A 16,643-nucleotide genomic window follows, 5' to 3' on the forward strand; every position below is an offset into this window, starting at 1 on the left:
AGCCCCAAGGTCATCGTTAGCTTGGGTTGTCTAATACACCCATGTTCCCTGTCTGTCTCGGAACCTCTCATGCATGTGGGGTCTCTGTCTCCTGTGTGCAGAGTTCCCGTATGCGTTACATTTGGTTATTTTCTCTTGCTAACCTGTCTCATGTCTATTGGACCATTAGACCAGCCGAGAGAACCTGGAGAGTAGAGCAACGTTCCTTCCTCCCCCACAGCACCCTCTAAGCCCTCCCCTGCCTCTCACAGCTCTCTCCATCTGAATCCAGAAGACGTGAAAGAGGCAGTGACCCAATGCCACCCCTTCATCGATTCAAATGCCAACTAAGAGCACTGTGTTGGGCTTTCTCTGGAATTTTTCCACTTTGAGTTGCATAAGCCAAGAATTGTTTCTGCCTTCCAAATTCTGACACAAGCCAGAGTCCCAAGGGGTCCCTAATGTGGACACATTCTGCCCTTCCGTCTTGGCACTAAAGTCACGGAACACAGTGAGGAGCTGCATGAAAAGCAGAGGCTAGGTCCTAACCTGTGACCCTTTGAACATGGAAGTTAGCTTTTAATTGATTAAAAAGTGCGGGAGAAAGTATCTGCAAATCGTCTATCTTATGAGGGATTAATATCCACAATATATAAAGAAGTCCTACAACTCAACAACCAAAAAACCAACAACCTGATTCAGAAATGGGCAAGGAACTTGAATAGACTTTTCTCCAAAGAAGATAGACAATGGCCAATAAGCACACGAAAAGATGCTCAACACCACGAAGCATCAAAAGGAGCTCAGCCTGCGGAACCAGACAGCAGCATGTGCCTGAACCGAGGCTCTGCCTCTCACTAGCCAAGGGACCTTGGGCAAGTTATTTGAACCTTAATTTCCCGCTCTGTGAGATGGGGAGCATTGAGGTCCCCCTGGCGGATCCCTGGCATCAGTGTATGTAGGGATCCAGGCACACAGGGTACTTAATGACAGCTGAGACCACTTCTGACCTTCCCCTTACTTTCTATACACACACGGACACCCATATCCTTTTGGCCTGGTTACTTTATACTCATCATGACTCACAATTCAGCTCAGAGAGCCCATCCTCCCAGCTCTCCCTGCGGGAAGTGCAGCCAGGGAGGTCGGCTGCCATCTGGGAGCACACCATGCTTGGGGGCAGGGGGAAAGGGCTCAGGGCCCCGCTGGGGTCTGGGCGGGGGAGAGGCAGGTGGGAACACCGCAGGCTAAAGGACCATTCGCTCAGGGGGAGGTCGAGGAGGATCAGTGTGATGGGTGCAGGGATTCAGTTCGGTGATGCTGGTGGCCGTTGGGAATCGGGGAGTGATCGGCAGGGCCTGGTCAGGGGGAGAACGGCCAGGCAGACCACGAGCTTTTAGGGGAGCAGCGGGGAGGCCCTGCAATGTTCCGATCAGACCTGGTACAGACACCAGTCAGGAGGCTGCGGTGGCAGGACTGGGCGGGAGACGGGGAGACGGGGGACTTGGAGCAGGGTGGGCGGGCGACGTGGCTTCCAGGGGAGGCCAGAGGGACATTCTTAGAGCAACTCCCCCTCCCAACACAGCAGGATCACAATTACTTAGCTTTATTCAACAAAAGTTCCGATCTCTGTGGAAATGCTCCAAAATTACCTGCTGATTTTGCTACAAAACTATGGCCTAGTCAAAGAGAAGTCATCCCCTTAGCCATCCCCTTTGTCCCCTCAGAGAACACGAATCATCCTTAGAGAGAAAGCGATGCATTTGTGCCCAGAGAATTAATAGCCTTTGCCTGTATCTACAATTACGTCCAATATTACTCACTTCCTTTAAAGAAAACAGCCCTTCAGAAGCAGGCTGCTGGTTCTGAGAGGTGCGGGTAAGACCCATCGTGGTGCCAAGAGCAGCAGCCCAGCAGATGAAGGGGCTGGCCCAGGGCACACCCTAAAGCTTCGAGGCCACTGGCGGGTCCCTGGCATCGGTTTCCAGCCACTGCACGAGGATCTGGTTCAACTCGGCCGGCCTGGAAAGGGAATGAAAGACGACTCGTACCCGTCTGGACCCGCTCACCTCACGCAGGTGAACGGCTGGCCCAGGAAGGCCTTTACTGAGGTGAACAGGAAGTCCCAATGGCCCCCGCCCGGGACCCCATCTCCTTACTTCTCTATCTGGGTCCAGTGTCCACAGTCCTTAATGTGCCCCCTTTTCAGGTGGGGGATCTGGAAGAAAACACGGGCCAGAAAAGTAAATGGCAGAGTGCCCGTGGGTCTGGTTTCAGGTTAGTGCGACGTGAAAGGGGGCCCCAGTGAGGAGGCACCTTCCCCTCTGCTCCCCACAGGCTGGCCCTGCCCTGAAAAACTGCGTTCTTTAGATAAGGAATAACCACGTATCGAGCAACTGCTATGTCCTGGGTGCTCTACATACACTGTCTCACTGGAGCGTACCCATAATCCTGTGCGGTAATGGGAAAGCTCGGAGAGGTTGGGGAACTTGCCCAAGGCCACACAGAGTGGCTGAGCTGGGCTCACTTGTGCTCATCACAACTGTCTCCCCTCAGAATCACTAGTTCTCAGCCCTTAACTGCCTGGGAGGGGCCTGCTTGTTGTTGGCTCTCGCCATGCAGACGTGACGGTGTCCCCTTCTCCGGCTGTCTCGCTGGGGGCCGTCTGGCTTCCCCTCTGGAACCTGAACTCCACAGTGGGCCACTGCAGCCAGCACCCCGGACCCAGAGGGAGCAGCAGTGCAGCAGCTGGGACGTGGGTTTCTTCCCGACACAGCCTTGAACCCTGACCGTGTGTGGGAAAGGCTGGGGGGAAATGCCCTTTTCCTCTCAGAAGCATAACACACCCCAGTGAGGTTAGCAGTCAGATACAGGGGGCTGGAACAGACCAGCAGGAGATCTTGAATTTCTACAGAAACCTTCAAGGGTCAGGACCAGGGAGCGAGGCCCGTAGGCTCACAGCTTTCCGCAGCACCTGAGCTGGATCCACAGCCCACACGTGGCAGCAATCCGCGCGCACCCTCCCCGCTGTGCCTGATGCTGCCAACGAGGCCGCAGCCACCTGGGGACGGGCCGCGCTCAGCAGCTAGCCAGCCCGCGGTCACCCCACTGCAGGCCTCCCCGGTCACTACCAACCTCCACACTTTTTTTTTTTTTTTTTTTTAAATATATCTTGTTGGTTTTTTACAGAGAGGAAGGGAGAGAGATAGAGAGCTAGCAACGTCGACGAGAGAGAAACATCAACCAGCTGCCCCCTGCACACCCCCCACTGGGGACGTGCCCGCAACCAAGGTACATGCCCTTGACCAGAATCGAACCCGGGACCTTTCAGTCCGCAGGCCGACGCTCTACCACTGAGCCAAACCGGTTTCGGCAACCTCCACACTTTTAACAGAGGGAGCTTCCAATCCCATCACGCCCCTCCGGTGGCTCTCAGGCCCGTGGCCCACCAGCTCAGCCTGGCCCAGAGGGCCCAGCAAGGTCCTCAGGCCTCATGGAGCTCCTGCCGTTCTCCCAGCATGCATGCTCCTCGCCTCAAAACCCTCTCATCCCCAGGTTCTTGCTCTCCGCCTGGGTTGAGTATGGGATTAATACTGCAGGACAGGGAGCGCCTATAGGGCAGTGTCCGTATCTTCCTCATCTTAACCTTCTCAACATCTAACACGGTCCCAACACACGTAAGGCCACAGCACAAGCCCACGAAATGAATAAACGAAGGAGCGAGTGAATGAATGAATGAGACTGCATCGGTGCAAGGAAAAGGACACACCACACATGTTGCTGCTCCCAGGAGGTGACAGAGATGCCACTGAGGAAGCCCTGGACCAGCAAGTGGTTCACGAGAATATCGCTCTCTGCCCTCAGCTGCCTCTTTCCTCGGGGACACCTGCCCTCTCCCTCCCAGGACGGCGCCGAGGGCCCCAGGCAGCCCCGCCTTTACCCAGTCCTCCATGTGCTTGGACATCTTGGGAGTGAGCACTCGGTCCTCCTCTGCCGTTACCATCAGGGCCGGAATCAGGATCTGGGGAGAGACGACAGGAAGTGGTGACAGCCAGAAAAGGGGGAAATGTCCCCTCTTTGCACCTTCCACAACTCAGGGCTTCCCTCCTCCGGGGCAGGAGGCCTGCTTCCCCACTACTGACACCCGCCGCCGCCGAGGAGCCAGCAGCGTGCCATGGCTCTGGCTCTGGCTCTGGCACGCTTGGCCTGAAGAAGGCATCACCCGTTCCAAGAGAAGCGTCAGCAAAAGCAGCCCCCAGGGAAACCCTTGAGGATCCCTTCCCAAAGCCCAGAGGAAGAGGACAGAGAGGAGGAAGCCAGCAGGCCAGTCTGCCCACCCGCAGCTCGGACCCAGGGCCTGGGGAAGCTGGGGTGGGGGTGCGCACATGGGGGAGGGAGCCACACTAACCCAGCACTCACCTTCCTTCCTGTGGCTTTGCAGCCCCACTTCCAGTTCCTGTCTATGTTTCGGTACCAGTTTAGGGGACCCCTGTGTGTGGGGGGTGCAGATCAGGGAATAAAGAGAGGAAAGCTTTTAGTCCATGACTGTGCTGCGGACCCACCGGGCACCAGTCTCCCAGGGAGAGCCGAGCTTCTGGGGGGAAGAGGACTGTGCCCAGCACAATCGTGCCGAAGTGCCAGCCTGGGGACACATGGGTCTGTGGAGGGGATTGTCCCACGGAAGCCGGCCCCACAGGACTCTCCATGTCGTCCCAGGCTGGCACGTAAGCGGTGGGAGCTTGTTTAGTGCCCTCACCATCCAGAGGCCACACCCCTGCCATGGGAAACCCCTGGAAAAGGGACTTCAGGGGGTGGCACCCAGGGACAGCCAGGGTGGCTCTGGCCGAGTCGGGTTGGTGTTCTTGGGTCTCGCAGCTCTAGGCCCTGGGGATACCTTGGACAAGCCACATGCCCTTTGGGGACTTTTAATTTTCCCTCCTGATCAAGGAGGGCGTGAGGCCACATTATCTCTATGCTCCCTCCCAGAGCAAATCTGTCCTCAAACCTGAGGCTCTTACATTGTCTTCACCTCAAAAGAAGAAGAAAAAAAAAGAAAAAAAAAAAAAAAAAAGCTTAAGGAAGGTTGTAGTGGTGCAAGGGATGCTGGGGCTAAAGGCTGGGGGCCACCGGCTATAGTACAGAGGATTTCCGGGCGGGGCTGACCAAGGCAGTGCCCAGGGCTTGGCCTTCTGTGTCCTTGGGTTGGAGTCAAGGATGGAAGTGTAAGCAGAGAGGCAGGAGGGAGAGAAGAAGGACGCAAATGTGAACTGCAACAGCCTTGAAGAAACCGTGAGTTTCCAAGACTTGCAACATGTAAATATTCGAAGGGCTATGCGGGAAAGGGGCTGTTGGAGCAATTCTTTGTGGTTCCAGAGCAGAGGCCCAGAGCATCAGCGTGAGCACAGGTCTGAGCCGAAGGCCTGAGGCTGGGCACCTGCTGCAGCGGGCAGGAGAAGCCGGGCACAGAGGCACACACTGTACGGCATGTATGTGAAATGCCCGGAGTGGGCAAATCCGGGGAGATGGGGGGCAGACGGTGACTGCCTAGGACTAGGGGGTGCAGGGGAAGTGGGGGAGGGCTGACTGCTCAAGGAAATGGCGTTTCTTTTTGGGGCGATGAAATCGTCCTGACATGGAACAGGGTGATGACTGCACGGCTCCGTGAATGGGCTGAAACCACAGCCCGGGACGCTTGCAGAGGGTGAATTCTATGGGCGAGAGCTCAACAAAGCTGTTTAAAAAGAAAGAGAGGTCTCCAATCCCCCTAAAAATGGAGGCAGTTTTTGAGTGTCGATGTTTTTCTGAAGAACTCAGAACTACTGTCATTTGATTCGCACAGGGGTCGTGACTGAAAAAAAGGTTAAAAGCATCCGCTCTGAGGGGGCCCATAGGTACAGGGAGGTGAGCCATCCCCAACGAGAGCCGATGGTGGGCCTCCCACCCCGGAGGCAGGTAAGCAGGGGCTGCGGGGCCAGGGTGCACTCAGAGCACAGCAGCCGCGTGCAGACCAGCCCCCTCCCGTGTCCCGGGCACCACTCCGCCTACCTGAAACCGGACTTCTTGAACTGCTGCACGTAGAACCGGATGTCCTCCTCGGTCACCAGCCTGCTGAGGCTGGGCTCTTTCGGGGATTTCACAAAGAGTCCTCCTGCAAACAGCCGCTTGTTTCCGACCCCACGCCCTCGGCCAGGGGTCCCAGCAACGAGCGCCGGCCTTCACAACGGAGGCTGACCCCTACTGCCTCCCGCCTGCCTCCCCTGGTGCTCCTTCCTTCATTCGCTCTTACCCGCAGGAAGCCCCTTTCCTCTCTGTCAGAGAAGTCTGTGTTGCCTCTGACATTCTAGAACCCAACAGTGTCACACCCAGGCCTCAGCTCCTAGGACACACACGAGGACTGACCACCGCCTCCTGTCCTTCCAAAACGTACACCTCCGTCCGAGGGTGACACCTGTCTTCGGCCCTGCCAGCCCTCCAGCCCTTCCTCTCCCCGAGACGAAGCCTTTCCCCCATCCTTTAACGAATTCCATCCCTCTTCAGATATCTCCATGCGAGTCTTGGAATGTTCACAGCTGACTGCTCCGATCGTCCTCGGAGCCTGGAAAACCATCGGGCCAGGGCGCAGGCGTGCTGCTGCTCTGGGCACATTCACGGACCCTCCCTCAGTGTCCCCGGTGTGGAATCCTATTTGTTTTCAGGGGTGTACACTGTGTCCTGGCAGTCCCCCATCCTGCAGGGGGGCAACCCCATGATGCTGATGGACAGCCCAGGGACCACTGCCATTTCATGGGGTCGGTCTAGTGGGGCTCCCCGGTCTCAGGCTGGAAGCTTTGGAGGCGTGGGAGCTAGGGATGCAGCCTTCTGTGAGCTGCACCGCAGGGCTACGTGAGCACATGCCTCTGTGATGAAGCACTGAGCCTCCGGAGCTCCTAGCTCTCTGCTGTCTCGGGGCCGGGGTGAGAGCCCCAGCTGCCCCCCTCCCTACATCCTGCCGTCCCTCCGCCTCCCCTTCGACTCCACAACTCCGCTGCATGTGTTTGGATGTCTGTCCCTGCCTCACCAAGTGTGAGTTCAAACCGTCTGCAGAACAAAGGGATGCAGAGTGACTGAGTGACCGAGAAAAGGAACGGAGGGAGGAGGCAAGAGGGAAGGGAGGCGTGGAGTATGGCCTTTAGGGCCAGAGGAGTCGAAGCCCAACCAGGCCACTCGGACAAGTTCCTTAACTCTCTGAGCTCCATTGTCCTCACGTGTAGAATACAGATAATAATGGGATTTTTTTAGAGTGTCATGAGGGTTATAAATAATGTATCTAAAGAGGGCGAGGCCAGCATTCGATGCACACAGTAGGTGCACAAACAAGTAGTAGTGTCCTCATTATCAATAAAAGTACAAGTGAATAATGGCAAGGCCAGAGTGTGGGGCAAAGTTAGGGTCTGTGGGAAAGGTGCTGGATCTCAGAGCCAAGGATGAACTCCAGTCTGTTCTCCGCTCTGACTCCTCACTTGTTTTCAACCCAGGAGGGAGGACAAGGGTGGAAATGTGATGGGACTGGATGACAGGGCATGGGGCTGGGATGGAGGAGAGGACAGTGGACTGTGACTGAGGACACCTGGCTTGGAGTCTAGCCTGACTCTCCCTCTGCCTGCACCAGGTGGCCCTGCAGATGGCGGCTCCTACCTTGGGCATCAGTCCTTGTCAGCAGAGGCTGGGATTGACCTGACAAGCTCTAAGAGTCCTCCTAGCTCTTACTGTTTAACATCTGGAACTCAAAGGTCCCTGAAGGAAAGGAACCTGAGGCCCCATGGCCAGCCCAGGGCTAAGGGAAGTGTCAGTCACCCACGGGGAACCCTATGTTAAGCAAGTCACAGTTCAGAGCGGGCAGGTGGCTGTTTCTGCTCAGAGAGTCAGATGGAGAAATGCTCATTTAACGCTCAGCTGGCTCCTGCCATGGCCTTCCTGTCTCCCTTCCCTCCTAAGAACACCTCTTACCATTTTCACAGACGTTGTACGTCTTGAGCTCCGTCTGTAGGAAGAAAAGGTGGAGATTATGTCATGGGTAAAGAAAACATGCTGGAACAGGTCACCTACTAGTGCCATCAGACTAGTACAAACATGCTAACCTCCCGAGAAGTAGGCAAGTTCTCAGGGGTCACAGCAGAAATAGCTAACAATCAAAGCTCTGGGCCCAGGCTGACCCCCCCGGCCCCTTCCTTCCAGCCCATCCCTACCCCCTCATCCCAAGTCCTTGCAGGTCTTGGTGATATAAGAACTTGATTATATCAATCAGTGGGAATAAGAGATGAGACCTTAGGTCTATGGCCGATGGGAAGTTAAAAATAAGATCCTCCACAGTAAATCTGTGGTGCCACCTATCATGACAGAGGAGTTAGTCCATTCAGTTTGGAATTGAGAGAAAACCAAAAAACGTTCACCCATAAATTCATGGCTACGAGCCTGCCTTCACCAGTGCTTGGGTTTGTATTTACACTGTCTCCATGATCTGGAAATCCCCAAGAAGCAAAGTCAACAACAACCACAACAAAGTGAGGCAGGGCTGGTAACACCACCAGGATGCCTGACAGAGCAGCCAGTGCTAAAACACAAGAGGCCATTTCCTCAATCCCAGCTGAAGCCAATAGGCGCAGATTTGGTGCTACTTGAAAGTGAGCTCACAAACCAAAATTACAAAACTATCTCTCCCACCCCCTCCTCCAAATCCAATCCCAAGAGACAGCAATCAGCAAATAGTGAATATCAAATGATAGAACTTGTGTGAGAGATGGAAAGAATGAAAATGAATACGCTTAAAATTGTTAAAAATGTAAAAGAAACTGAAAAACAAGAACAGAACAATAGATCGGGGTGATTTGAAAAGGAACCAAATAAAACTCATAAACTTCAGAAAATGTTCATTGAAACAAAACACACACACAAAACTTCAAAGATGGGTTAACCTGCAGATTAAACACCAATAAAAAAAACAATAATAGGGTAGACCTGAGGCAGATTTTGCATAAACAATGACAGGAGCCTCTAAAAGAAAAAAAAATGTCAACCTAGAATTTCATATTTCAACTATTCTTCAAGATTGAAAGCAAAATAAAGACATTTTTCTGGCCAAAAAAAAAAAAAATTATGAGTTTACTGCTAACAGACTGGAAAGAGCTAACTACAAAAGAAGGTCCTTCAGAAAGAAGCAACTGAACTCAATTAAAAAAAAAAAAAAAAAAAAAAAAGTGAGATGCCAGAAGTGGCCAGCACAGAAAGTGGCAGACTTGGAAAGGCTAAGCAGGCACTGACTATATGAGGATGGGTGGAGGGAATGGAGATAAACCATTATAAGCAACTGTGGTTGTTCATGAAAAGGGTCGACAACAGCAATTAATTTGGGGCTTTGAGAAACAATTATGCATGTCGGTAAAAATGGTATAATTTCTCCACAGTCACTATTATAACCATTCTTTGATTTTAGTTTCAAAGCTTTACTGGTGTGTGGCAGTGAGGACGTGACCTTCCCACACTAGTGTGACCGGTAGAGTGAGGATCCCACTCACCCCGACTACAGAAACCAAAGGGAAGAAGGCCAGCTTGCTCATTCCCAGGCTCCAGTCCCCACCCCATCCTCCGAGGGAGGCCATCCAGAGACCTGTGCACCTCTGCAGCTCCTCCTCCCTACTACCTAGCCCCCTTCTACCTTTCCACCCTGTACTCCTCACCTCATCGTTTGCTCTGAAAAAGAGTTTGAAAGTCCGATACAGGTCCTCTTCCAGTTCAGCCTCAGCCACTCCCTAAAACAAAGTGTAAAGGAAGTCAGCTGTCTCTGAGGCACGGATCCACCAGGGGCACCACTCAGAAATAACAGAGATCCTTCCTCCACACAGCCCCTGGGGGACCAGTGTTAGGGGAAAGGAACTGAGGCAGAGCATGGCAGTGTGTCTTAGTCTATTCCAGCTGCTATAACAGAACCACAAATTGTGTAGTTTACAAACACAGATACTTATTTAGTCTGGAGGCTGGGACGTCCAAGACGAAAGCCCCAGCAGATTCAGTGTCTGGTGAGAACCCACTTCCTGGTTCACAGACGGCTTCTTCTCACTGTGTCCTCACATAGTGGGAGGGGGCAGGGGACTCTCTAGGGTTTCTTTTTACAAGGGCACTAATTCCATTTGTGAGGGTTCCACGCTTGAGACCCAATCATCTCCTATTAACATCACATCAGGATCAGATTTCAAGATATGAATTTGTGGTGGGGTGAGGGGTGGGAATGGACACAAACATTCAGTCTATAATAGCAAAGTGCCTATCTATTTTTATCTCCTCCTTTTCAACTGCTCACCCAGGTGACAACTAAACTGGATTGCAGAATATTTTCTAAATGGGTGCCCTGCTTTCCCACCTTTCTGATTTAAAATATTGTAGCTCCCACCAAGAACACCTACATCCCTCAGTTTGGCCTTCAACATCTGTCCCAAACACCGTCTTCTCCATGAAGTCCTGTCTCCCCCCTCATAATAAAATAACTGCCCTTCTTGGCTCCCACTGAGCCTTTGATGTGTCTCCTTGGAGCTCCCTGAGAGCAGGGAAGCATCCACTCATCTTGTTCCTGGGATCATCTGTGACTGGTCCTGGGTAGAGGCTGACGGTATGTACGTCCCTCTCTGAGGACCGTTCCCGGAGAGGAGGGTCCCATAGGCCAGGCAATAAGGCCCTGCAGTGGCCAGCACCCTCCGTTCCTGCACACTGCAGGAGTCCCTTCTCCACTGCGCTGTTTGTTCTGCATATTGCAGATCATGAGAGCTCTGGATCCACCGGATGCCAGCACCGCAGCAAAGGACATTTGTCATGAGGCGGTGCTGGGTCTGCAGTTTGTGGTTTTATGAGGAAAGTGATGTTGCCGAGTTAATTATAATCCCTTACATCTGTAAGATTCAATTATGATGGAGAATCAATCTGCTATGTGATGGATGGCGAGGCAAGAAACAGCCACGGGAGGAAGTACATTGAAAGTGATGGATGAAAGCCCCAGTCAGCCCTGTCGCCATGGGTCATCATGCTTATTTATTGAGAACAGCCCGGTCCCAGAAACCACGGCTATTCAGGAGCCCAGGGGTGGATCTCAGCGCGTGAAGGCATAGTCGCAGGCCAGAGGTCTGGGCGGGGCTTTGGCTCTCAAATGGTCCTTCAAGAGCGAACAGATGCCAAGAGGGTCCATAGAAAATCCAGGGAGCTCCCACAAAGCGTGAGTGTGGGCAGCTTCTGGGCCTAAGCAGCCAAAACCACAGGCTCCCTCTCATCAGCGGGCTGGGGACAGCAGCTCTGATTCAAGTTCCGTCTACTTGATAATAACTGGAATTTCTGTGAAACTCTGGGCCAAGTTCTCTCAAAGCACGCCAGAAAACAGGGTTGTTTCTGGGTTGAGGATGCCAGGGGATAGAGGCATCTGATGCCTGGGCAAAAGGAGAAAACTATCTATTATTCCCCTCAGCTGGGCCAGGCAGACGAGAGAGAGGAGTCAGGCCTCAGAGCGGCCGTGGCATCCCGCGTCACTCTGACGCCACACTCGCTGGTCACACGGCACTGAGATGGGAAGGCCATCTGAGGATGAAGACCCTTGGGCTGAGGTGTGAGCTTGTTCGAAGATGGATTATAAATGGCCAGGCTGGAAATGAGAACCCCAGACTCAAGCCCCTCAGTGTTTGGTTCTTTACACTGTAACATAACACCACCCACTGAAGGAAACAAAAATGAAATGCCAAGAGTGTCTTTCATGAATGGCACAAAAACAAAACCATGATAAAGTTGAGGACGGGTGAAATGAATCATAGTCCATCTGAAAAGGAATGATAGGAAAATCTGTCTAAGATCTATTGAATAAAAATGCAAAATGATTCAATTTATACTAAAAATTATGTATACATTCATGTGCGTGCACATACACACACACACACACACACACACACACACACATTTTAAAGCATTTTTTTTTTTTTTTAAGATGGGAAATACCAAACCATTCACAGTAGCTAGTTCTAGATGAGGGAAGGGGGATTTGACTTATTTCACACAACTCAGTACTTTTTTTAAAGCTCATTTTTTTTTTGTCTTTGCTGCCTCCTCGTCCTCCTTTTCTTACTAGTGCAAATGCAAAGCCTATTATCCCTTCTTCTTCTTCGCCAAGCAAAGAAAAACACACCTTTTAGTATTGGTTTCCATCAGACCTGGCACATTCTCAGGGCAAGATAGTAAACATGTGGGCTAAGGGTTCAAAGAGCTGAGGGTGGGGCTGGATCTAACCTGGAATGTGCCTAAGCCACGCCCCACAGTGCTCAGCAAACTAGAGCACGAGGTGGAAAGGGCGGCTGGGTGCACCAGCACAAGGAGCCTTCCTTAGGCTGAAAGAGTCTGGAATGACCTTGAGCCCTCAGGGATGATTCCTCCAGGCTGGAGAGCGATGGGAACCCATTTGGGGGGAGAGATAGGAAGGAAGGCTGTCTACCAACAGCCATCCCTGAAGCAGTTGTACCTGTCATATTTAAGTTATTGGCCTGGATTCAGCTTACATTTGCAGCTATAACCTATTTGAAAACCATCCAGTGAGACCATCCTTTTTCTGAGAGGATGCCAGAGATGGGAAGGGACTTGCTCCATCTCTGAGTAGGTAGCAGGCATGCTGGCAGAACCAGGTGCACGGTTTCTCCTTAAGACTCTGCTCTGTGCTTACCCAGAGCGTGCCAGCAGGATTCCTGGGCTCCTGGCGATGGCTAGATCACTGATTTCCACACCCACCGTTTCCCTGACAAGAGGCTTTGCTCTTAAGAACAAAACCACCCCCAAACTCTTCCTGCAGATGTTACACCCAGCTGCTGTAAGAGAACAATAGAGGTACTGATTTTCTCACAATGACTGTATCAACCTTTGAAACCTCACTGTCCCGCTGGAACTGCAATGATTTAGTGTCTTTCCCCTGAGGTCACTGTTCCAATGAAGACTTTGAGCTTATCTTCGCTTGCTCCTCCCCTCTTCTTGGACACTCAAGTCCAAGCTCCTTCCCAACATGGGCTCTAAGTCAAGTAAGACCAGGTCAACATCCTGAACCCGTCATGCACCTATTATCAGCCAGTTAGTAAGCTCGTCAGTCTCTGCTTGCTCAGCGGAAAAGCAGGCAGAGATAACACAGGCCTGTTGTGAACACAACTAACCGCATCCGACACTCAAAAAAGCAATAGCTGCAACCCCACTGTCCATTGATGGATGAATGAAGAAACCAAGGTCACGTACAGTAGGCTATCATTGCCTTAAAGAGAAAGGACACTCTGACACGTGCTACAGTGTGAATGAACCCTGAGGACATACTGCTAAGTGAAATAAGCCAGACACAAAAGGACAAACACAGGAGGATTCCACTCAGAGGAGTGAGATTCAGAGGCAGAAAGCAGCATGGGGGCTGCCAGGGGCGGGGCGGGGGGGGGGGAAGGAGTGATTGGGGAGTTAATGTTTAATGGGGACAGTTTCAGTTCTGCCAGATGAAGCGAGCTCTGGAGAGATGGTGGTGATAGTTGGTTGCATAACAATGTGAATGCGCTGAATGCCACTGAACTGTACACTTGAAATGGTTAAAATGGTAAATTTGATGTTATGTGTATTTTACAACTTAAAAAATAATAAAAATAACTTTAATGAGCTTAATCCCACTGATAAATACTCTAAATGAAGTTTGATCAAAACACAATACACAGTGAAGCTATTACTTCCTTTTTTCTATTTCCTGTAATTACACAAATACTGCTTTTTAGAAAGCAGTATTTCTCAAAGTGTAGTCTGAAGAAACCTTGGGGAACCCTGTAGCCCTTTGAGGGCACATAATAGAAGATGCACAAATATGCGCTAGATGAAATAATGAATATTAATTCTTCACAAGTAATACTAGTTAAAACATTTCTGACCGTTGAACATATTTGTAATGCTCAATCCCTCACACACATTACAGGACACCTTTGTTTCACAGCAGCTAGGAGTCTTCTTATAAATATTCAGTCAAAAGGATGAAAGAGAGAAGGGAAAAAAAGAGGTAGAAGAGAAAAAAGTGGACCCGAAACCCCACACCCTCTCTCTCCCTCTGGATTCTCCACATGGGGGTCCCCACTGGCGGGGCCTGAGTTTTGAGGGCCTATTGTAACCTATGCACAGGGCTTGGGGCGGGGCTAGGGGAGAAGGTACAAGGGTGAGAAGTGACAAAGGTGCATGGGGCATTCGAGGCGATGAAGAGGCCTGTGGGGTGGGGTGCTCTGGGAGGGGAGCTCTGGGCACACAGAGGGCAGTGGGAGGGGGTTGGACTCTCGTGGTGGGAGCCAAGCAGAGCCAGAGATTAAAAATGGGTCAAATAAGAGGTGAGAGGGACCCAAACCCAGCTTTCCAATTTAGTGTGGCGCTCTGTCCCCTCCTCAATTCCCAGAGGCCAAGGAGCTGCCACTCAAGAACCAAGATCCACCGTTTGCTTTCCTCTCCCTCACCAGATGCTTCCCCAGCGTGAGTTGTACCAGGTGAAGCCAACTCCCGGGAAAGGGCGACAAGCAGAACGTCACACCTTAGACTGGCCTCTGGCTTCTAGTCCAGCTGAGAGGGTCTTCACGGGCCACCTGTGATGGGGTGATGAACCTCCACTTCCGCTGACATCGACTACAACTTGGGGCTCCTTTCCACAGGGAAGCTACCTCCTTCCAGTCCCACTCATAGATTGCATCCCCAAATGCCTGTTTCTCACAGTCCCCACCCTCCTTCCACACTGTCCCCCTCCTGTTGTCATCCTCCTATTTCCTTCACAAGGGACAGTCTCTTCTTCCTTTACCCACCTGTTACGAGCTGAACTATTTCTCCCCGAAGTTCCTATGAAGTCCTGACCCCTAGCAGCTCAGAAAGTAATGGTACTGGGAGATAGGGTCTGAGAGAGGCATCCTTATAAGGAGAGGAATTTTGGACACAGAGACAGCCGCACAGAGGCTATACCATGTGAGGACACAGGGAGAAGGGGGCCATCCACAAACAAAGGAGGAGGTTTTGTAGAAACCAGCCCAGTAGACACCTTGATCTTGGACTTCTGGCCTCCAGAAATCAGTGATATTAAATTCCGTTGTTTAAGCCTAAACTGGTTTGGCTCAGTGGATAGAGCATCGGCCTGCAGACTGAAGGGTCCCGGGTTCGATTCCGGTCAAGGGCATGTATGTACCTTGGTTGCAGGCGCATTCCCGGTGGCGGGATGTGCAAGAGGCAGCTGATCGATGACTCTCTCTCATTGATGTTTCTAACTCGTTATCCCTCTCTCTTCCTCTCTGTGAAAAATCAATAAAATATATATTTTTAAAAATTCTGTTGTTTAAGCCACCCAGTCCACGGTATGTTGCTATGGAAGCCCTAACCGACTACTGTGCCACCTAATCATACCTTTTCTTCAAGAGCAGGGCAACTTCAGACTAATTAAGGTCATTTTGACTCCATTCAAACGTGAGGAAGCTGACTCTTCCCACACTCCGGGCTGTGGCTCGGGAGGGCTCTGGCTTCAGTGGAGGATGTGATACTTTGAGTGTCTTTTCATGATATTGCTGGACACATTAGTGCTCAAATAAAAACTTCCTCTTTCGAGGCACCATCTCTTAGAGAAAAGTTACTCACTGAATCAAAATTGGGGTGGTTGTTGCCCAGCCAGCATGGTTCAGTGGCTGAGCATCAACCTATGAACCAGGAGGTCATGGTTTGAATCTGGATCAGTGCACATGCTCAGGTTGCAGGCTTGATTCCCCAGGGTGGGGTGTGCAGGAGGCAGCCGGTCAATGATTCTCTCTCATCATTGATATTTCTATCTCTCTCTCTCTCTCCTGTCCTCTCAGAAATAAGTAAAAATCTATATATATAAAAGTGTAAGTGACCGTGAAGACTGAACATTTCGTCAACCAGTTGCTATGACACGCACTGACCACCAGGGGCAGATGCTCAATGCAGGAGCTGCCCTCTGATGGTCAGTGTGCTCTCACTGGGGTGCACTGCTCAGCCAGAAGCCGGGCTCACGGCTGGTGAGAGCATCTGCGGCGGAGGTGGCGAGAGCCTCTCCCAGCTCGGCAGCAGTGCTACCAAGCGGTGGCACCAGGCACAGTGGGCTGGGATGAACACAGGGCCTGGCACTGGCTTGGGCTCCTCCCTGGCCACCTGCTGCTTGGCACACTGCTACATCCCCCGAGGGATCCTGGATTGTGAGAGAGCACTGGCCAGGCTGAGGGTCTCGGCACCCTCCCCCCCCCCCCCACCCCCAGTGTACAAATGCACAGGGCCTCTAGTATATTATAAAACACACACACACACACACACATACACACACACACTAAAACTGGGTTGGTTGTGACCTTTGCTATAAATGGTACGACCTTCAAGCATCGGAAGGTCAAGAGCTGGGTAAGAGACGTGAGGAAACACTCTTGTGTTCTTGATTAATGAATTGAATCCATCTTCTCTCTTTACAGTGTTAAGGAAACTTCTTTTATCCTCTCTGGAATTACCCAGATATAGCTGGACATTGGAGTCCAGAGTCCACAAATGAATGATGAGCAGGTGCCCCCACAGCTGAGGTCAGCTATGGGGTTAGGGAGGCAGATGATGCTGGCTCATGTTGCTGCTCTCAG

The 16,643-nt window shown here is 51.7% G+C and overlaps 1 protein-coding gene across 1 annotated transcript in view; it reads right to left on the minus strand.

The window, feature by feature from the left end:
• Positions 1-1,569: 1,569 nt before the first annotated feature.
• EPHX2 (epoxide hydrolase 2) overlaps positions 1,570-16,643 on the minus strand; it is a 42,542-nt gene continuing 27,468 nt past the window's right edge. Inside the window, exons 13-19 of the mRNA XM_084883923.1 lie at positions 9,693-9,764; positions 7,966-7,999; positions 6,025-6,127; positions 4,399-4,468; positions 3,920-4,000; positions 2,139-2,197; positions 1,570-2,001 (exon numbers count right to left, since the gene is read on the minus strand). Coding sequence (XP_084740049.1) covers positions 1,923-2,001; positions 2,139-2,197; positions 3,920-4,000; positions 4,399-4,468; positions 6,025-6,127; positions 7,966-7,999; positions 9,693-9,764 — 498 coding nt within the window. The 3' untranslated portion in view covers positions 1,570-1,922. The remainder of the gene's footprint in view (positions 2,002-2,138; positions 2,198-3,919; positions 4,001-4,398; positions 4,469-6,024; positions 6,128-7,965; positions 8,000-9,692; positions 9,765-16,643) is intronic.

Source organism: Pipistrellus hanaki (genome assembly GCF_964339955.1).
Source record: "Pipistrellus hanaki genome assembly, chromosome: 5".
NCBI lineage: Eukaryota > Metazoa > Chordata > Mammalia > Chiroptera > Vespertilionidae > Pipistrellus > Pipistrellus hanaki.